The sequence below is a fragment of the Poeciliopsis prolifica genome, unplaced genomic scaffold (genome assembly GCF_027474105.1).
Source record: "Poeciliopsis prolifica strain line A6 unplaced genomic scaffold, Auburn_PproV2 SCAFFOLD004, whole genome shotgun sequence".
NCBI lineage: Eukaryota > Metazoa > Chordata > Actinopteri > Cyprinodontiformes > Poeciliidae > Poeciliopsis > Poeciliopsis prolifica.
This window is the reverse complement of record NW_026562379.1, coordinates 14953605-14976002: the sequence shown is the minus strand read 5'-3', so window position 1 is coordinate 14976002 and position 22398 is coordinate 14953605. Positions and strand designations below refer to the sequence as shown.

The following is a 22398-nucleotide window of genomic DNA, read 5'->3' as shown; positions in this document are numbered from 1 at the left end:
TGAGTGGGCCCATTTTCTCTCTGTGCTGCTCCCAGGGGCCATGAGCCTGTACAGTCCCAGCACTCATTACTCAGCGTCCAAAGAGAAATCCTGCCACGGACTCTCAAAGATTCACCGTTATGTTCCAACCCCTCAAGGTCTCTATAGATTTCCTCTGTTCTCGCGCTTGTTGAGAGTTTAGTCAGAGCAAAAGTCTCCAGGGTTGTCCATTAGGAAGTATAATTTGCGTCACTGCTCAATCCCCAAGTGCTTAAATCTTCATTACACCAGGCAGCTTTTGTTAAGTCAGGAATACAGAACTCTAGTTTTACAACAGTCCAGTCCAAAATGAAAGTGAACTGTTGCTGTTGCATGAAACTTTGTCTGAATTCTAATTCAAGGCCATGCCAGCCAAGGACAATTCGCCGTCCTAGCAAAGAGGGTAAAAAAACATTTCCATCAAGACTAAATGATTGATGGATTCGGTGAAGGTTTTCCGTGTGGTGTCATGTTTCCATCTTTCAGGGACCTGTCAAATCCACTTGTCGTACATAAGATGACTGATTCTGCACACATTATAGGGCTTTCTTCCTCCACATGTGGAAGTCATCCGTCATGTGAATCTACATGGACATTCTTTACCGAAAAAGAAAAGATGGCTGTGGATTGTTTCAACACTAAATTTGTCACGTTTGTAGGGTATGTGCCCTTGAATTAAGGATTTTAAAAGGTGTTAAGTTTGCGGTCAAACAATCAATGATTGACATCGACAGTCCTTGAAAATAAATTTGCCTCCTATTTTTTTCACTTATTTTAAGATTATTGCACAATTATTAATTTAAAAAAATAATCTAAAGGAAAAAGTTATTCAAATTAAACTTCCTGCATTTCCCATGTTAACCACATTTAATTGGTTCAGTTTCAACTGGTCTTTTTACCATTAGACCCGTAGAATGAAGAAATCGCCTCAATAAATCTTGTCTGACAACATGAAGTGGGCGAACAGATTTCACAAAGCAACATAACCTGTCCCAATATGAAGAAATTTAAGAATAAAAGACATAGTCACAAACATCCATCAGTTTGGAAAGGGTTACAAGGCATTGGAACTCCAGGAAACCTCAGTAAGAGCTATCAAGTAGAGAAAAGTGAATTCTCCCAGGAGTGGCCAGCCTACCAAATTTACTCGCACTTCAACAATTCATCCAGACAAGGAAAGAACAAACCAACATCTAAAAAACTCAATGCCTTACTTGCCTCAGTGATGGTAAGCTTTTAAGATGTAATAATACTGGACACAAATACCCCCACAGGTGAGTTCTAAGGTGAAAGCAACTGCTGACCAAAGAGGTCATCTTACATCGGCAAAAAAATAAAACTAAAATTCCAATGTTCCTCAAGTCTTAAAATATTCTATGCACTGACAAAACAGTACGACTTTTTGCAAGGTGTGTTTCCTGTTAGATTCGATGTAAAAGTGACAGCATTTCATAAAAAGAACATCAAATGTTTTTTAGTTTAGTCTGAGGCTGTTGAACTACCAGCATTTTCCTCTCTGACTAAAACTCCTGAAGGATAATCTTTTGGCAAAAGTGTGTAAGCTTGACCTCACCTGTGCAGCAAAACAAATGTTCCAGAGTCCATCAAAGTGTTGAAGCAGATCTTAAAAAGCATCCAATGGTGCTTGATTACATTTGTGCACTGGGGAGAGGATGGAACTATTCTGTCACTGCACTGCACAGTATTCATATTGTAACTCTGCTGTAAAATCGGATTGAGATTGCTTTAGCAGGAAATTTCACTGCGTTGAATTTAAGTTGCAACAGAGCCGGGTTTGACAACATAACATTGTAGTTTAGAAGTCAGAATTTCAACATGGCGACGCAAATAAACATTGTTTACAAACATAATTTTAAGCTTTACTTTCCATAAGCAAACACCACTTTTTTTTCTTTTTTTTTTTGCTCAGTTTAGTTCAGAGAAGCTAAATGTACCATTGATTTTTAGATGCACACTTACATGTGTGTCTTGTGAAATAAACAGGTTTCCACCACATCAGACTCCTGCTGTTGGGAGGAAAGGAGAAATGGGTGATGTCAGCCTTATAAGTCATAACGGGGAAGTCGGAGCTGCTTCCAGTTTTCCAGTGGGAAATCCGACTTCGAAGGGTGGTCCAGTTAGTTTTGCTGTTTCGAGTACAACTGGAACGCAGCATTATTCTTCTGTGACTCAAGTCAAACACAAAAATGCTGATTAGGAAATTCCTAGTTTATTCTTTATAAGAAATGTTCACAGATATGCAAAGAATTTTCTTTGTCAAGTGGATTAAAAAAGTGAGAAAAATAATTTTGAATTCACTGCTCTTTGGATTTGTTCGTCTGGCCTGCTGCACCCCCTCAGGATTGAGTAACCACACTGGCTCTTGAATACAGTCTAATGTGTGTGCTTTCAATTTCTGGTGTTTATTGTGTAGAAGAGCAGGAAGTGATAAAGAGCAGAGCCCGGGGATAAATGCTTCTCCTCACTGTGCGTGCTGGATTTTATTGTCCTGCACAATTTCCCAGATGGAAGCATTTCAGTTGGGGGTTTGCCGGGTGCGTGAAAAGCTATTTGCATCTGCCACTCTGTCTGAAGTCTCTGTCTGCCCATATAATCTCAGAGTGCTGGAGTATGGAAGATACTTCTGCAGTCCCTCCCTAATGAAACGCATTATGCTGCAATCCTGATATTCCTGCTGAGTCCATGTCAGCACTCCTTTCTCATCCATTTTGTTTGCTGGGCTTGTCACATTCGCCCATCAAGGAAAGAAATGTTTTAAACTTCCTTCTTCAAGGATTTCGCTTTGTTAGGATCGCTATATCTTCTGTGATCTGCTTTGATTTTTAAAGCAAAACAGAACACAGAAGTGTGTGGATTAAGCTAGTTTTTACTCCTGCAGCAGCTCAGTTAGCAACTCAATCAGTTGCTTCTGCATACAATTGAACATATTGACTTATTATAACCCAAAAAGTTGTTTAATTACCAACAGAGATAATTCAGGCATCTAAATTGGCACAGGAAAACTTTCTTAAATCAACTGATGAAAATCAAGTTTTAATTAGTGACAGCTCAAAACCAAACTATATACAGTCTGCTACACCACCCACCATTAAGTCTATTTGCTAAATTTCACAATGACAGAGAGAACAGGGCAGAGATTTATTTAGTTATGTCTCCCAAATCAGAAATTTACGTATAGAATGGTTACTGTCTCTTTAAAACAATGAGGGAAAGCCCAGATGATGATATATTTTTGGAAAACTCTTATAGGTTAACTGACACAAACTAACCTGACCCAGTTATACCAGTTCTGAGAAGGAAAGGACTCCAATAAAATATTGCAGATAAACTTATGGAAGGAAAACCAAAACATTTGACCTAAGTCATTCAGTACTAACCTTTAGCAAATAGAAATGTTTTAGTCAATCTAACTGACCTTAAACAAGAGATGTTTGGTCTGATTTAACTGCAGACAGAGAGGGAAAAAATGTGTCTTTTTATTTAGTGTATGAAAATATCTTGATTTGATTTTGTGTGCAGTCACTTAGCATAAAATTCCAAAACACCCACATTATTAAAGTGTGATTGATAGATGGTGAAATTCAATGTAATATTTCTAATGAAATCTGATGGTTTGTAATAGAAAGTTGCATCATTCCCATTATTGACCATAGATGAGGCTAATGCTGATTTTACAATGTATTACAAATTGTAAAAATTATCTTTCTACAGTCCAGTGCCAACAATCACATGGAGGAAGATAAATGGCATCTTCCCCAAAAAGGCAAGACTCCGAAAGTCCCAGGCTGTACTAGAGATTCCCAATATTCAGCTGGAAGACTCTGGAACTTATGAATGCAAGGCAGAGAATACAAGAGGAGGAACTGCTTTCAAAGGGCATCTGCTGGTCTATAGTAAGTCTGAGAGCACCACTTTTGCACTTTCTCTTTGCACTTTTTTGCTGGCAAAAATTATATCTTTTTAATATGAATATCTGGTATGCATGCAGTCTTACAGCTTGGTTATTCAGGCATCCATGCTGCTATCCCCTGTTGGTCTGTTCAGATCATTTTGCTTCTTCTCAGCCATCATGCATTATCCAAGAGCAAGCATACATTATCACAATTGTTGGTAATTTATTCCAGTAATAGCATGGCTCTACTTCCAACTTCCAAGCAATTTTTAAATTGGTGCTTGTCTTTTTCAAATTCAAGGCAAGAAACTGTTGAGAAAGGATTTTGTCCTGCATGTGTCCCAGAAAATCTGAGACTTTTCTGTCATGCCTGGTTTGCTGTTTTCTTCAGGCTGAGAAAGAAGTGGGATGTTCCAACAAGAATTAAAAAAACAATTTGGGCTTTTTTTCTCCTTCTCAATATAATCTGCTTTTCTGTGTGGCTTGAAACAACTTCAAAAATATTGTTTTTGATGTTTTTAAAGAGCATATTGTATTATTTTTACTGCTTTCATTTTTCAGTTGTTTTAACAAATGTTTGAAATATTTGTTGATGTGTCGCAAAATGCTTTTTTTAAGACAATGGAAAGACTTATTTTTGCTTCATACATTTACTGTGCACAGTTTTATGGCCCCAGAATATATTTGATTATTAAAGGAACACAAAATCCTTCAAATAACAAATTATTTAAAGCCAGAAATTTTGTCAATATTTGCATGCTCTGCTACTGAGTTATGAAGCTTCAAATGTGAATGTGTTTCTTTGGAATGAAGTAAAGTGCTGCTTTTAACCTCCTGACAATAAGAGGAGCAGAGTTGCTGGCTGCACTTGTGATCATAAACTTATCTAAGCTGGTACATGTCTCCCATTTCTCTTTGTCTGTGCCTTGTGCACTGGACAAAGATAATGGACTACCTCAACCTTGGTAGAACACATTTCCAAGGCCCCACAGTTCTTGGCAACTTCCATTCTGTTGACATCACAAGGAGAATAGGGAGCTAATTTGTAGCAGCCCTGCACTAAATGTAATTTACACAGGTCACCTGGCAGCTTGAACTTTCATTGTGCGGGAGACCTTGCTGACCATAATCATTCAATCAAAGCAGACCAAACGTATTCTGCTGAAGGTGGCATATGCATGGAAAAGAAAAGAGTCTGCTGGCCGTGGAAGAAACAACTCAATACTCGGGATGTCTACACACACTGAGGAGGTGATGAGGAAATTCTGTGCTCTGTTTGAATCTACACTTTTTGATATTCCTGTACAGCAGAAATTGAAATAAATCAAGCAAAACGTGTATGTACATTTCAAAGCTCATTATTAAGGGCTGTAAAATATATATATATACATCTTATACATTCCAGTTAACATTTAAAACCCTTCAAAACTCTGTGTTGTTGAGATTATTAGTTTACTTTTTCTCCACTTCGTTCAACGAGAATCATACTTCTTCTCGCGTTTGCTTCTAAATTGTCAAATAAAAATTTTTAGTGAAGAAACTAAAGAATTAATTGTTGTAATGTAATTGAAAAAACTACAATGTTCTTTTGCAATTATGTTGTATAAATTTTCTATTATACAACAAAAATTGTATTTTTTTTTTTGCAATTTTGCTATTTTACAACATGAGGGTGGGCAACAGAATGGGTCTTCTAGATTAAGAAAAAAAAAACAGTTTTCATGGTTTCTAGAATGCAAGCAAAGGGACATTAATGCAGGAAAGAAAAGGTAGTTGACTTGCTTGCAGAGCTTATAGGGCTGTTTTGCAGTAGAAAGAAAAAATTCTCATAAAAAAGAGACAAAAACTACTATATTTGCATGTTGAAAATTTTGTGTGTTCATTTTTTTCCAGTTCTAATTGCCTCCTGGCATTTTCAGCATGCAAATTGCACAACGATGCACACATTCATTAAAGAGTTGTGCAGTTAGAAGTTAAAAGAGGCTTCCCTCTTTTTAATGCAGCTTGTGGTCCCAGAAACGCCTGACTCTTGTTTTTTTGTCTGAGTTGCTTCTTTATTAACAACTAGTTCAGATGTATGGCATCAGTTTATTTTGCAAGGCAGACACAGTTGCCTAGCATTTGAATGTCTACTGGTTTAATATGCATCTAAAAGTTTATTTAATATACTCTATATACTAATTAGATGGCTTCTGGAACCAATTTGTTACTATAGAGTTTCTAATGGGACCATCAGGGTAAAGATTTGTATTTGTAACAATTGCGATGACCTACTCTTTGTTGATCTAGCTGACATTATCACAATGAAATTTATAAAGATTTGTGACTGCAGTGAAGCCTAGTCACAAACTGATGTTGATAAATTTATCTATTCAGTTGGACCAAAAATTGTACCAGTGTTGGCTGGCATTGCAATTGTCATTAAAGGTGGGGTAAAGTAGCCTTGTGGCTATATATTTCAGGTTCCCAAGCTGCATTTTTTTTTTTCAAATATTTTAGATTTTCCACACAAAAAAATCTGCAAACATGCACATAGATTCCACGGTTAAAGTCCACAGAAGAATCCACAAATCTGTGAATACTGAACCGTAAATAGTCCACTGTATTTTAATTTGCTGATGTTTCAAGCTGAGAGAGTCATAGCCCCGAAAGACATGCAGCGGTAAATGGTTTCTCAAAGTATTGATCGTAAGGGACCTAATATGCTTTTCCATTTTTATCATTTTTAGGGCCTATTCTGCAAGGTTGTAAATGCTTAATATATTGACCTGGAGAGTTATATTATGCCTTAATAATGCCAAGACTTCTTTGGAACACAAAATGTGTGGTTTGGACTTTTATCTAAATATCAAAAGTTTGCAACACATTTCTTTGGATGTTGTTTTTTTTCCTTGTTGGCGGTTATAATTACAGAAAAACAAACTTGTGGCTTTTGCATGTTTTAAGGATTTACTACTCATTTTTATGTCTCTTTTTTTTTTCTCCGTCTTCTAGCTCTCCCTCAGTGGGTCAGAATGATTAATGACACTCAGATGGATAGTGGAGAAAAGCTCCAGTGGGAGTGCAAGGCCATTGGGAGGCCCCGGCCCACCTATCGCTGGATTCGTAACGGTTTGCCCTTGACATCCCAGGTACTTTTAATACACACAGAACCCCTCCTCATCGTTAATTGCGCACTTCATGCAGAGGTAAAAAATGTCCACATTCAAGTCCTGATTTTCCCTTGTGCTTTTGCCTCGTTTCAGGGTCGAGTTGAAATAGCGAATGGGGAACTGACCATTAACAAAGTGCAGCAGACGGACTCAGGAATGTACCAGTGTGTGGCTGAGAATAAATATGGAGCCATCTTCTCCAATGCAGAGCTGAAGATTTTAGGTACTTGTCACCTGGTTTATTGATGTAGACCAAACTGCTAATTTCTAGACAAACGTCACTTTCCTTTAGAGTACATTTCTTAATCTAATACCGGCTGAACCACTGGTGTCTGATTAAGGTACTGTCTGATAGGCGAAGAGATTGAAAAGCAAGAGGAGAATGCTGAACTGTGAGATATGGTGATTGCCAATCAATGGCCCCTGATTTAACCCAGGCACTGGACAGATGAACAAACTAATGACTCTCCTGGTTGTATTCACTGAGGAGTATGTGCACATCACGTTGATGAGGGTCCAGAACATTTTGGCACTACTCTGAAGAGGATGTAAGCCAGTAACTTGTAGGTATGGATTTCAGCTAATGGAACCAAACACTGGCAGTGGTTTGTTTGGTGGATTTTAATGACTTCATTAGGCTCTCATCAGTGCTCTGTTTGCTATCACATGAAAATCCCCACTTCCAAGAAAAACAAACTTTCACTTCTTGACTTTCATCACTTCTTTGTCAGTGGAATCTGTGTTTTCCAAGCCAGACCTCATTAAAAACTCCTGAAACGAGATGTTTAAATACACTGAAAGTAAATGCACTTAACCTTTGTTTTCTCTCACTAATCTCTCCACGTTTATCTCAATTTAGATTACTGAAATTGTTTGTTTGCCAAATACCAGAAAATTGAGAAATACTTTGTTAAAATAAGTATTTTAATCAAAATTAGAACTTTAAGAAACCTCGATGGGTTTGTGGGTTTCTAGTATGTCAATTCTCTAAAACACAGCTTTCTTCTAAAAACTGAGTCATGACATAAAACTGGCAGAATACAGTTTGCTTAAGAATTCAGATGCAAAGATCTTACTTTGTGGGAATATATCACGTGTGCTTCATGAAATAGACAGCATTGCACCAGGCTGTATATTAAGATGGGATTTGTTTTATTTTTCTTTTAACAGATAGTAGCAAAATTAGAGCTTGTTCTATTTTACTGAGATGCATTTGTACAAGAAACAGTAGTGTTACCTCATAAGAATGATAAATGAAGTTTTGTTTTTTTCCATAGCACGACTTTGCAAACAGCCAACATTGTCCTTTTTTCTTCAAACTAACTTAATTCTGCAAGACAGTCAGTGCCTTGTCAGGGATTGCCATAATTGTCTGACCACCTGCAATTGTTGGCAATTGCCTACTTATGAATAACTTTGTATCATTATTGTTTCCTCTTTCTGCCAAACCAGCATTGTGTGCACTTGGAAATTTTTTTAGACATTAAAAGGCAAAGAAAAAGTGCTTCTATGCCTTAAGGCTGCAGGCTAAAACATAAGAGTCGTGCTGAAATAGCTGTCCACTGTTCTGTGCTGATGCACTATTTTCTCCTTGTCATCTTCGATACTGGGACACATCTGGTGATATCCATTCCCCTTTCATTTTTCCCTCAGGGATGACTTGATTTACTGTCTTTTATGGCTTGCCCTTTTCTGAAGGGGAATCTGTGGCATTTTGAAAATCTTACTGCAAATGGATAAAGTTTTTTGTGTATGTTCTGGGATGTCTGTGTAGAACAACACTGCTTGGTGAGCTTTATATTCAAGATTCAAGGTTTTTGTCTGCAAGATTTAAAAGTTGTTGGGCTTTTAGAAGGCTTTATCCAAGCTGACGACCAGATACTCATGGCTTCCTCGGAGTCACAGTCACGTTGTATGAGATTTGGAAGCCGTTGATGAATGTTTTCATAACTTTACCCTACGGGCACGTCTTCCCAGTGACCTGCGCTCTGTCTCGATGTCCAGAAGCGAACACTATCAGGACAGATTACATGACTAATAACAGCCTGCAGATGAGCGATCACCAGAGGCTGCACGGGGTCAACGGCTGCCCTCACGTCTGCGATCTTGTCCCAGATCCAGCTCTTCTGGGAGTGTGGTAGCATGGAGGCATGTGAGTGGTGGTTGCCACCAGCTTTGATTAAAGCAAATACACACAGCAACTGCTCCGGTTTCTGCTCCTTTTTGTGTCTACAGGGACCTCCGCCACTCAGACAGCTACTCAGGCTCAAAGACACAAGTGTTACAGGGAGAAGGGTTGGCCTGTAGCTACAGATGAGATTGAATTGTCATTGTATATAACGTCACCTATGAGGCATCATTCAAGATTTGAATAACCACAGTTGACAAAGCCCTAGAGGCTGTGCATGGCCAGTGCATGGTTCTCTAAACAGCTACATAATTGTTTACCATTTGTATCTTATGTACTTATTATTCTCTCAGGCAGTTTGGTTAAATTAATGCCAATAATAAAATAAATAATAATAAATACAAAGTATCCTAACTATGTCATCTTGAAGTTGGCACTTTGTCTCACTAAACAATATCTGGTCATATAAAACATTCAAAAAATTCAGTTAAATGGCACTTTGGAACATTTTACAGTGTTTTGTATCGTCTTTTGACAAATATCAATTTTATTATGCCGCTAATGAGAGACGTTTGTATTCAGGTCCTGGAATGGTAAGTTCACATATATAATCTTCACTGTCACTAACAGGCTTGAGGCTACAATTGCCCACATCTTCACTTGTATTTATAGTTACAAGATTGATGCTTGATTATGATCATCAGAGTCAAGTCAAGTTTATTTTCATAGCACATTTCAGGAACCAGGCATTTCAAAGTGCTTTACATGATAAAAACATAACACAATAACTAATTATGTTGAGTACATCAAACAAGCAATAAATGTCACATTTTCTCAAATGCTATCATCAGAGTCATCAAGAATAATTACCATCAAACATTGGGATGAAAACTAGAACTAATCAATCTTCCAGTTATTATTAATCAAAACCAACTCTAAACAAGTGAAATGGGAATTTAGCTTTGATTTGAAAGAAGTCTGTGTTTTTGCTGTTTTGCAGTTTTTTTGGAGGCTTGTTTCAGATCAGCGGAGCATTAAAACTGAATGCTGATTTTTCATGTTTGGTTCTGGAGATTCAAAGTATATTTGAATCAAGAAACCTGAGTGGTCTGTGAGGTTGATACAACAACCACACGTCTTTAATGTGTTCTGGTGTTAACCCATTAAGGAATTAACAAACTGACAGAAGTATTTGAACATCATGTATCATGGTTGGTGGATCAGTGGTAGACCAAATACACTGTACAAAGTTTACAGTCCCAGGTTTGATTCCCAGTTGGTCATTCTTTGCATGTCCTCTCCTTCTTTTTCTGATCTTCTTCCTGTGAATCTGCTCGTGAATAAAGGGCACTAGCGCCAATAAAAACCTCCAAAAAAGATTTGGCGGCCCAAAAATGCAAATATTTAAGCAGATGTTTATGGGGGAATTATGGGGCACAGACATTTTCAGTCTGACCTCAATCATTGCAAGTTTAGAGAAGAAAGACATGAAGCTCTGCTTTCAAAATAAAAATGTAAGTAAAAAGTATTAAACATTTTGAGAACATAAGACATGAAATCCTGTTTTCAGACTGAAAATATGTGCTCTTGGATTATGGCAGAAAAATTCCCCCATAGATGTTCACTTCTGATCCTGCTGATTGTGCAGGGTGATATGATAAATATGGAACCTTCTGTAGCTCACTGATTTATGTATTTTTTTTTAAAAGGAAAATGCTTTAGTTTTTTTTTTTTTTTAATTCAATCTGTTTTAATGATCTTGTTTTTTTCATGAAGTGACCCATGCCATTATAGACATATTTTTAAATCCACAGTTTAAAAAAAGCGTTGATTGTTTGTCCCACAGCGTCTCCACCCGTCTTCGTCCCCAATCCGATTCGGGTCATAGCCACACTTGGAAAAGACGTGTCCCTGGAATGCAAGCCGAGAGCATCGCCCAAACCCCGCATAACATGGAAAAAAGGAGACAGGAGGATACAACCAAACAAAAGGTAAAAAACACTCTGGTGGTTTATTTAAATAACACAAACCCTCTCATGCTGAAGTAACACAAGACCTGAAATAGGTGAGACGTTTGCTTTCACAAACGCCTGGCTCTAGTTTGAGCATGTGAGCTTCCTGATGCATGTTGTGCTTTAAGTTTCTATGTTATAAAAAGAATGTTAAAGACAAACATTGGACAGGTTACTCAAAAAACCTGCTTACTAAATCTTTATTATATATTTATATATCATCATATATAGTTCAATTCACAGAAAGTTTAAATAAACTTGTTGATATTCTGCTGTAATCCCCTTGTTGCACACTAAAAATAACAGGCTAGATGGTTTACAGACAAATTTGTTTCCATTTCAGTTTTTAAAAAAAAATAGTATTAAATTTTTATTGTCATTTATGCTGGAATATTTAAACATTTTATTGCTCTTTATAAGCTTATAAAAGTTTTTTTTTTTGGCTCCCTTATATTTATTTCTCCAACTGTTATCATTCTGGCCCAGGCTTCTGAAGGTTGGTAGGCATGTTTTGTTCCAACACGTCCCATTTTTATATCAGTTTCTGAAATTAAGTGTCACTGTTGGAATAAAACACTATAGGTACCGGCAGAGCTTTGGAGGCTCATGCTTTACCCCCTCCGCTCCTCCAGAATGCTGACAATTTAGTCCCTACATTTTCATTTGGAATTCGCATGCAGTTTGCTGCTTCATCTTTTATGAGAACCGTCTCCTGCGTGCACCTGGTGGGGGCCGCACAAGCGTAAGAACCCATCAATCAAACTGAGCGCCGCAGCTGAAATTATCACTTACCACTGAGAATCCGAAGTTCTGAGTGAGGGAAGGGAACGTTTGTTTATCAGCCAAGATTTAGTAGTCTGTTCGACAGCCTCATGGTAAGGGCACTGGGTTGATAATCAGATCCTCAGTGTGTGTGGCTCCTTCAGTCAGACAGCTACAAATCTTTACAACTCCAACAGGTGGACTGAAGCGGATTTGGGTATGAGTTTGATGCTGTTATGTCACTGGAGGGTGAAATTCGCCTTTGTTTTGAACTACACTGGTACATTTTTAGATTACCTTATTTTTGTTTAAAACTCTGTTCTGGAAAAGATTACATTTGTGAATTAGGAATGTCATTAAATAAATTGTTCAATTGCAACAGGAATGTCTGTTTTCTTGAAATGTTGGGTGGTTGATCACAAAGTAACAGAATTGTGAAAAGGAAGGAAGGTTTAAAAAGGATCTGTTGTATGAATTTTTGTTCATTTCCCCTGGTTTCTAGAACTATATTTGGCTGCTGGTCCAGCTGCAGATCTTTTGTTTCCATTAGTTTTGCACATTTAGACTTACAATTTTTGCCAGTCTTTTTTTTGTTGTTTTTTTCAAATTAGCTCAAAGTCTTACTGCAAATGTCCAATTAGAATTAGGTGTGACTGAGCTATTAATGAATTGGAATAAGCTTTATTTACTCTTAGTCTCATTATCCTGCTGGGCCTCTGCCCCAGCTGTAAGTCCTTTGAAGCACCTAATTTGTTTATATGCCCTTTATTTAATTACATCCATCTCCCCATCAATACTGACCACCTACCATGTTGCTGTTGAAAAATGTATCAGGTTTTCAGGCTCACTGCTTGGTTCCCACACAGTGGTTTGCCAAAAAGTTCACTTTTAGTCTTATCCAACCTTCTTGGTTGTTGTTCCCCATATGGGGTTTGTAGCAAACTTCAGGTGTAACTTATGGCTTTCTTTAAGTAATTATTTTCTTCCAAATAAGCCAGATCGTTGGGTTAGATTGTAGTTGATGACGGATTTCATGGAGCTCTGAGTTGTGCAAAGCTAGAAATAGTGCTTCATTGTCCAACCTTTTGTTAAATTTCTCCACAATTTGCTCTTGGGCTTGATATCCATAGCTGTTTGTACACGTACTCAACAGAAGTTGACGTCAGTGTCACTCTTTTATAGTACTCTACAAAACAGAAGGGAACTACAGAACTCCTTATAAAACAGCTGAAGTTGTATTAAAAATAAATTGGTGGAATCTCTCATCTTAGAGCAATTTACTTTCACCAGTGGGGGGTACACTTTCGGTAGAGCATTAACAGCAGAGCAAATTTTTCTTTGTCTTGCCGTTTTTGCTAACTTTGACAATGTTTAGGACACTTAGCTCGCCCAATTTTGTTTTTTGTTTTTCTGACAAACTATAAAACACTAATTTACTGGGGTGTTTTGTAAATTTTCAGTTGAACAAACTTCAGTATCTTCATTGAAGTTCTGGTTATCAACTGTTAATTCTTCAGTTAGGCATTTTAAATATGCTCTTATTCTGAAGGGTGTGAACACTATTCATGCAACAATTCCAATTCTTGTCACATCATCAATCTTTTTTTTTTTACCCCCATAACCGTATTTCGAACAAGAAACATGCAGGAACAAAATTTAAAAAAAATTGACACTACAGAAAAATATATGAACATGAGCAGCAATATATGTCAAAATGAAATTGATTTGGGGGTTTGTGGTCTTTCAATTTGGTATGTAGCTTCTGCTACATACCATGTCGGTGAAGCGCTTTAGAATTGGCAGAACTAATGTTTATGATTAGAGCTGCAGAGTTGATCCAACTAACATTTATTTAACAATGCTCACCACTGGCTTTCACTATTGAAATCTGATATTACAGATGTGTACAATTCATCTTCCTATAATCTCTCTTTCAGTAAAGCTGGGATGCAACAGAAAGTGGCTTTATTATCTTAGACTGAAACCTCGTTTCAGTTTGACGCTCTTAATAGCCTGTCTTTTGCAACTTAAATGTCCCAAAGTGAGTTAATGAAGTGGATGACACCGTGTTTAGGAGAGTCACTGTTTAAATCGTGATCAACCTTGTGAAGGGCTGATTGCAATCTCAAACGACTAAAACAAAGTGGGAGAAGCCGTGCATTGTAAGGTCCGGGTCAGGGTGACTCCTGCAAGGATTTTCTGACACCATCTATAGTAAAGAGTGTATAGATGGAGAGACGCTGTGTTCTTGAAGGAAGAGGGGAGGAATCGAAGCCACCTCATGTTTATCTGGCATTGACAGCTGTGCTGACTTAATGAAGGTTTGTAATTAACATGGATTTCTGGTAATGTTCAGGGCTTTTGTCTCTTAAACAGAAGGTATTAATCCCATTAGCTTCAAAACACGTGGCAGATTCAGTTGAAATATACAGACTTACTGTTAGACTAATTTGGGAATTTTTATTCAAATTTCCAAACTTTTTAAAGAATCTGACGATTCAGCATTTAAGCAATGATCACCCTGTTTGTATATTATCTCTGATACCCTGCAAATCAACAGATTTGTTACAGATTTGTTCTGTGATATTTTGCTGTTTCCTCTAGGTTCTTTTTAAGGTTGGCTTCATTTGCATATTCTGTATACCCAGTAGTCTATATCTTGTCCTTTCTGCCTCAGTGTCCTTGTCGGAAGTGAATATCCTCCCTAATTTGAAAAATGTCTCCTGGCTGTGGATGGTTGCCTAACTGTCTATGTGTAGGTAGACTTCGTTTCACCCCCATGAGTCTTTCGTTGCCATTTCCAATCACCTTGCTGGTGTTAAAAGTGCTCTGTGTTGCATGGATAAAAGCCAAACAGTAGAGAAATTATCAAGAAATCTTTCAATGCCTTTTGCTTGATGTTGAATAAAACATTTTTTTTAACTCTAACTTAGAATACACTCTAACTTTCCATGGTATATTTCATATGCATCAAGGTTATCCTGTGTACTATTGTGCTAATTTAAAATTATATTTCAACATTCTCCAAACTCCATTCTAGTGCATCGAGTATCTTGATACTAAACTCTGTTTATTTTATTTTAAATTAAATCAGATTGTGAACAGGCCTGGATAAATGTATCGGCACCCCTTTTAAAAGCGTAAGGAATATTAAAATTAAAGGGCCAAACTAGCATATTCTGACCACAAAGACCAGAATTCAGTGATTGTGATATTGGACAGGCTCGCTTTAGATTTATCGCTGCCCTCACCTTGGCCTGTCCTTTTTAGTTAATTATATTTTGTTTAAATCAAAATTTTTAAATGTATTGCCTGTGAAATAACAGTAGTCTCAAAACACAGCCACTTTTACATTAAAAGTTTTTGTATCTCCAGACTTTAATGTATATAAAACTGAACTCCTCTCCTACTTCATCCGGCATTGACACACACACACACAAAAAATCTCCTGTTTAGCCCACAATATTCGGATAGGTTGGTCTTCACCACATCCATTCTTCAGATCAGACAATAAGGACACATTTGAAATTGTCTTTGAATTTGGATAGCCTTCATTGCACCACTGTGATTTTATTGTTCTTTAAATGCAGCCTTCAAAGACTGAAGTCCCTGAATTTGAACAGACCCTTTGAAACATTCTCAGATGCTTTAAGACTGTACTGTAGCCTGTAGCATACCAAGAGAGGAACCTTTAACACTTAATGCTTCTCTTATGCTCTTACAGCAGAACATAAGAGAAAATGTCCTTCTCGACTTCAGCAACTTTACCTGTTTAAACTTATCAGGAAAAAGGAAAGACACCTTTTCTTTCTTAATTCTTAAACTTTGCTTATCTTGTAGATTTTCTCTAAATGTTATAGAGACTTAACGACAGATTTTAATGCACATTAAAATTCTGGCATTGTGTGCCAAATCGTGGCACACCTTGCCATCCGAATCGCTGGATAAAAAGACAAAAATTACATCTTCATTCGGGGTTGAGGCCAGTGGTGACCGTTGTAATCTCATATTTATATCCCAAGGAAATAAAAAAATTACTGTATTTCAAGGTTCCTAGACACTAATCATCCTATAAAGTGTAAAATAATGATAATAAGAAAACTGGTATATTTATTTTAATGAGTTTTTGTGCGTATTTGTGCTACAGGATGTTGTTCAGTATAATTATTTCTCAGCGTGGGATTTTTTTCTGTTGATTAAATAAGTTTAAAGATTAAGGTTGGCCTTATTAAAATAGTTCAATGTGAGCAATATGTTCCTCTAAAAAATATATATATATATATTTATATATATATACCAGCGACTTAATTGATTTTCTTTCTTAAAATCAACAAAACAAAATCCTGACGTGATTTCTGCCTTTCAGCCAAATTGTTGCATAAAGTTAAATCCTATACGATCTTATGTCAAGCATTTAACTCCCCAGCTGTTACAAGTCAAACCAAAATGTTTGCACCGACTTGTTTGTGTCCTTGAGCTGAATGAGGGCCTACTTATGAATGCAGGAGTGATGTTTGCAGGTTTGTTTTCCTCTATGTTACACTTGGGCTTTCTTTGCAAACCGCCTGGTGATACGCATATCAGAGTTTGACAGTCTTTTTGGGGTTTTTCTCCACTCACTGAATGCAGTAACATTTAGGTTGCGACACGTGGAGCCCCGTTCCTACACAAGATGAAAGCTCTACTTATTTAGATTTATGGAAATAGTGATGCAGGGGAACAAAGAACCCTAGATGTACTTTAGTTCCCATTGTGTAGCATTCTCTGCAAACATTGTACTAAAAATTCTCTTTTGATGAGTTTTAAATTATACTGTAATTATTCAAATGAAAGCCTATTGTGATCTTTGAAAGCCACAAGATCTGATATAAAGCTGCTTTGTACTTTGTACACACTAAAAACATAGAAATTGTGTTGTCATCAAAACCTTGATGAGCTGTTTCTTTACCCTCTGAATCTGTTTCCTTGAATGCATACTGCATTTATCCCTGCTGGATAGGGACCTTTTTAGTGGTCACAAGTGCATAAATTGTTGGAGTTACTTTTGCTATAATGCCATTGCCTATTGTTTTTGTATTTTTCTGTATATGGTTAAAAGTTTAATCTTTATGCACAGGCTATCAATTAGTCCAAAAATATTTAGTTAAACTGGTCAAAAAAAAGGGACAGTTAGACTGCAGTTGGATACATTTCAAGCTTCCTGCATGTTGAGGTGAGTCATCAGGGCACAGAATGTCTCCTTAGCATAACATGGCATGAAGAAATTTTATAATTGTGCTGACATTTACAGCATCTCTAACCTATTATGCTAATGTCATTGAGCATTTCTTATCTGAAAATGTCTATAAACAATGTCTAAATTGTCCATAAAATTAATGGATGGCAAAGGCTCAGGTGATAGAGAAGACCCAGAGGTTCTGCTCCCTCCCTTTCCAGGGATAATCGCAGTTGTAAAATATCTGCCATGTACTTGAGTAAGCAACTGTGGGATACAGGAGGGTGCTGTGCTGTGGCAAAGTTGGTGGGTGGTCTCTAAAAGGGAAACATTTTTGACAAAAAAGTTAAAAAAAAAAAAACTTAACCACTGAATTTGTTGGAAATTTTTTAAACAAAAAAATGGCACTTTTTTATTTCTTTGTACACTAAGAAACCTGTTTTGCCTGCCTGTGGTGATAAAAAGGACCAATTTGATTTCATAAACAAAAAGTGATGTATAACAATCTCTGATTCTCTTTTTTTCCACCGAAAAAAGAGGATGCAACAATTGATTTGCAAATAATTAGTGCTGAAACTCCTAAAGCAGAAGCTTTAGATTTCATGTTTCTGGTTCACATGTAAATCTGACGTCCAGAAGCAACAGTGACAGACAACAAAGCTGTTTCTTTTGGCTCACTGGATATTAATTTTTCGTGAAAAATATGATCTGATGGGATGCTGAAAAAGGCTAGTGTTTTGTCTAAGTCATGCAGAAAGGAGTTGGCCCATTACTGAAGCAGTTCAAGCCTAAAATGCCATCTGAATGGTGCAGCAAGCACAGCGATTATGTCAGCATCTGCACTTTACATTTCTAAATAAAAAGTTTATTTCAAAGAAGTTAGATGAATGAAAAACTTAAAAGTTTGCACCTTTGCACCAATCTGATGATTGAATATCATAAATAATAGATTTGTTGTGGAGCTCATATGTCTTTTGTTTTTGAGTTGAATTCCATTTAAATTGCTTTAATTGCAGAGTTTGCAATTTACTCAAATAAAAATTTAAATCAAGTACGATCACTACAAATCTTGTATAACTGCCAGATATTTTATTTATGCCAGTCGTAGTTTATTGTTTTTGCGAGAAATTAACTGTGATAAACTTAGAGATTTTCTTTTTACAAGTACAAATTAAACCCTATTCCTCAGCAGCAACACAGTGAAGAGGTTGGTGCTGAAGTATCTGGTAACGTTTCTAGTTGGAAATTACAGTTTGTGTCAAACAATTGTGGTTTTTTTCTATTTGGGGAAAAAACAAAACTGAACATCAACTCTGGCAACATGAGCCACTTCAGCTCGAATGTTTAGCAACACCATAGATTGTTTCCATCATCCAATTCAATCCAAGTTTACTTTATCACATTTTCTAAAGGTGAAGACACAAGAAGGGCCATGCACAGAAAGCTAAATGCACTTGTGTATAAACGCATTTCTCCTGCTGAAAATAGAAAATTTTCCCTTTGTTCCATGTGAAGTCATGTGCAGCGAACAGAAAAAAAATGCACAGCATGACATCTTTGAAATGGAAGAGAAGAAAAATGCTACAATGACAACAAACCTGTTTTAGTTTGTGGGGAAAGAAATATCCCTGCACAGCATGTAACATCTCTTATCTGCTTGTTGGACTTCCTGTTGCTCTTGTTCCCTTGACCAGAGATTATCATCAACATCAGAACGATGCTTGACTTTAAAACACATCAGGCAAAACCAAGTACACATATTTAGCTGCTGCAAAAAGCCTAAAATAATTTCCTGAAATCTTCTGAAAAGCAGCGTCCTGGATGCATGACACAGATGTTTGTTTTTGAAGCTGATGGCCATATGTTTTCACCTCCAAACAGAATACACCATGTCGGTGAAGGGCACTCTGCTGATATCATTTTGTGCACAAAATCATTTTTTAACTGTATTGGCTTGTTGGAATCTGACACCATCCCCCAAAACAATGGTTTGGCAAATTGGGTGTCTGTAAAAAGTGTATTTAGGAGAGCTGGGACACGTTGGGTGTTATAGAATCCAATTTGTGCAATATTTGTGCCCATACAGTAATCAAAAATGACACCTCAGACTGTAATATCATCACCCTCTTCTGTCTTGTGTACCAGCTGTGGCTCTTTTTAGCGTGTCATCTCCCTCATTTGTTCCAGTTAAACCCAATTCAAAAGTCACCTGAGAGGGATTTGCCAAATCAGTAGGCGTCATTAACACCAGTTTGAAGATATTTATGGACCCGACTTAAACATCAGAAACGGTTTGATATCAAGCGGATCCTTTATTCTGTGAATGGCAATGAGCTGAAAGGATTTGTAAAGAGGAAGACGCTTTCACTGGGAATCTGCAAATCAATTTTGATCAGGAAGGCATATGGAAGTGATTATTATGCAAATTATGAGTGTTTGCAGTTAGCAATCTCCAAAAATGTTCCCAGTATTTCTTCATTTAGCTTCAGTGAGTGGAATAGCCGCATCTGTTCTAAGCAACGTCACAAGACATAAACCTACTGAATAATTCTTAGATGATGACACAATAAATCTTATACCTGACTTTAATTGAAAATGTTTTACAGTAGTGATCTTGAATGACATCACTTAATTCCATTCAAATTTCAAATGTTTATTTCTCTACATTCTGAAGAAAAGTAGGTCAAGTTTACTTTTAAAAAGACCCAAAAAATTGTTGTTTAAATGTCAGTTTTCTGAAAAATATGCTTTTGTGTCCAGGGTTCGTGTCCTGGTCTTTGTCCATTTGTTGCATATCTTGTCCTTCTCTTTCCAACCTATTTCCTGTCTAATTGCTATTAAGTAAAGGCCACCGGTACCTAAATATAACTTCATATTTTCTTCTTTTTGAATTGAGCTGCTGAAACAAATTAACCTTTCAATGACACTGAAGTTTACTGAGATTCTCTTGTAATTTGCTCTTCTCCTTTTTAAATTATTCATTTTGAAGTTATCTTTCAAATGCTTATTTTTATTCCAAATACTCCAGCTGTATTACTCCACCAAAATACCACAGCAGGGTGAACATTTCTACACTTTTAACTCTGTGCAGCTAACATATGACTTCATATGTTATATGGTCAGCTGGTGATTTCAGCCTCCTTTTTGATAGGATTATGGTGTTGCGGAACAACACTTTGAAAATTGCTAACTCCAGCCGAGCGGATGAAGGGAACTATGTGTGCCGGGCAGAGAATCAGCTGGGCTCTGCAGAGATGACTGCCATTCTGTGGGTAAAAGGTAAGTGATGCCCCAGAGGCCTTTATTTTCTGCCAAATTAGCACAAGTCAGCCTTCAGTAAACAGTCCCCAATGTCATTTTGCCCCCCCACCATTGCAGGGGTGCCAGGAAATTTATTGTGCTTGATCAGCCATGAAGAAGGGCTTTAACATTCAAGAATCATATTACAGTAGGTAGGAGGTTTTAACAGCGTAACCGTCTCTCTTAAGATGCATTATTCTAGATGAGTCAAGTAGGATATTTTATCAATCCAGAAGTTACTTTTAAGGGTTCTGAACTTTTTTTTTTTGGCACTGATGTGAAAAAAAATGCAACGGTTTGACTTTGGGTTAGCCTGCGGTGACAGTGCAGCAGTTTTCTGCTTCCAGAGGCCATGCGTGTGGTGCTGAGCCCGAGCAGAGTGGAGGTGACCGTAGGGGAGAGCGTCGTACTGAGCTGCAAAGCAACACACGACACGTCATTGGATGTGGCTTTTCAGTGGTTCTTCAACCAGAACCCAATCGATTTTCAGCAAGATGGCAGCCACTTTGAGTACATCCAGACAGTAAGAGCAAAAGTAAGAAGAGAAGTTGAGTCTAAACCTAATTTCATCGTATTGGATGTCCTTCTGTTTTTCTGTTATCTTATTTTTAATTTTGTTGTTTTCATTCAAATTGTCTTTCAACCTCTTAATGTAATTTTGTGGTAAATTGTCCGTGATGTAATTCAAAGGCAATTTTAAAATTTATGATTATTTCAACAAGTTAATATAAAAAGTGAGACCTATGTGTCATGTTGTGTGGTTAGTTTATTTGTATTTTTTTTAAAGATAATGATCTTAAGTTAATAAAAACCACCAGTTGCTGTTTAGCCCAAAAATGTAATGCTACATAGATTCTTAAAAATTATAATTCTAATAGAGAGGTTATATTCAATAGCCTACACAGTCATGGAGAAGACTGTTCCCTCTTGCAGAGTAAATCAGAGAGAAATTAACAAAGATGTATCTTCACACAGTGCTATTTCACAGCATATAATTGAGTGAAAATAAAGTGTGATAGAAAATTGCACAACTATTTTTTTTGCCTTCAATAACGTAATAAATCTAAAAATAATAATTATTTAAAAAAAAACATTTTGCTGCATTTATCCTTAAATTTTACTTTAAAATTTTAAATTAGATTATTTTTTTTCGGTGAGTACACCCTCTTGTGATTAATTTAACAGTCGATGCAAGGCAGGTTTATTTATATAGTTTATTTAGTAAACCTAGAATGAAGGAAATAAAGTTCTTTTAAAGTAAGTATTGCTCGATATACATAATATTTTATCGAAATGTTTTTTTAAAAAATAGGCTATGCTGTTACGTTGCACTTCTATAAACAGTGTTTTTCTTTTTTTGTTTTTTGTTTTTCTCCTTGTGGGAAAATAAGAAATATCAGAACAAATGAAAATCAGAGGAAACATAAGAGGTACAGCCGTAATCAAAAAGCGTATATCAAGACATAATACTGCTAATCAGTACCGCTTTGTCAATCTAGGTACCAAAACACATCAGTGAATGCTTCACTTTGCCATGTGGGTTATTACAAATGAAGGTTTCTGCATACTTCTAAATGCCAACGTGTATAAAAAAATAACATAAAGAAAGTTAAAGAACAAAATGTTAATGCAAATAAGCCAAAGTTTATATTGAGAATAAGCGTATCCTTTCCAGACACTGATGCAGATTGAAGGAGTGTGACATGGTGGTGAAAGAATTGCCGAGGTGATGTCATTCACAACAACATGGCAGCTCCTGGAATAATCAGAATACTCGTTAAAAATATTCACAGTTGCTGCTACGGTGGTTAAAGAGCGCTGTTTTAATGATACTCAACATATGGCCAGAATAAGGCTGGAGTCTTAAAAAAGCATCTAAAGGAAGCTGTTACTTATAA

At 36.8% G+C, this 22398-nt stretch overlaps 1 protein-coding gene across 1 annotated transcript in view; it reads left to right on the top strand.

Moving 5' to 3' along the window:
* The window catches only part of cntn5 (contactin 5), a 134275-nt gene that overhangs the window by 91423 nt on the left and 20454 nt on the right, over positions 1 to 22398 (top strand). Inside the window, exons 9-14 of the mRNA XM_055028705.1 lie at positions 3751 to 3932; positions 6926 to 7062; positions 7177 to 7306; positions 11058 to 11202; positions 20352 to 20479; positions 20848 to 21035. Of these exons, the coding sequence (XP_054884680.1) occupies positions 3751 to 3932; positions 6926 to 7062; positions 7177 to 7306; positions 11058 to 11202; positions 20352 to 20479; positions 20848 to 21035 (910 nt within the window). The remainder of the gene's footprint in view (positions 1 to 3750; positions 3933 to 6925; positions 7063 to 7176; positions 7307 to 11057; positions 11203 to 20351; positions 20480 to 20847; positions 21036 to 22398) is intronic.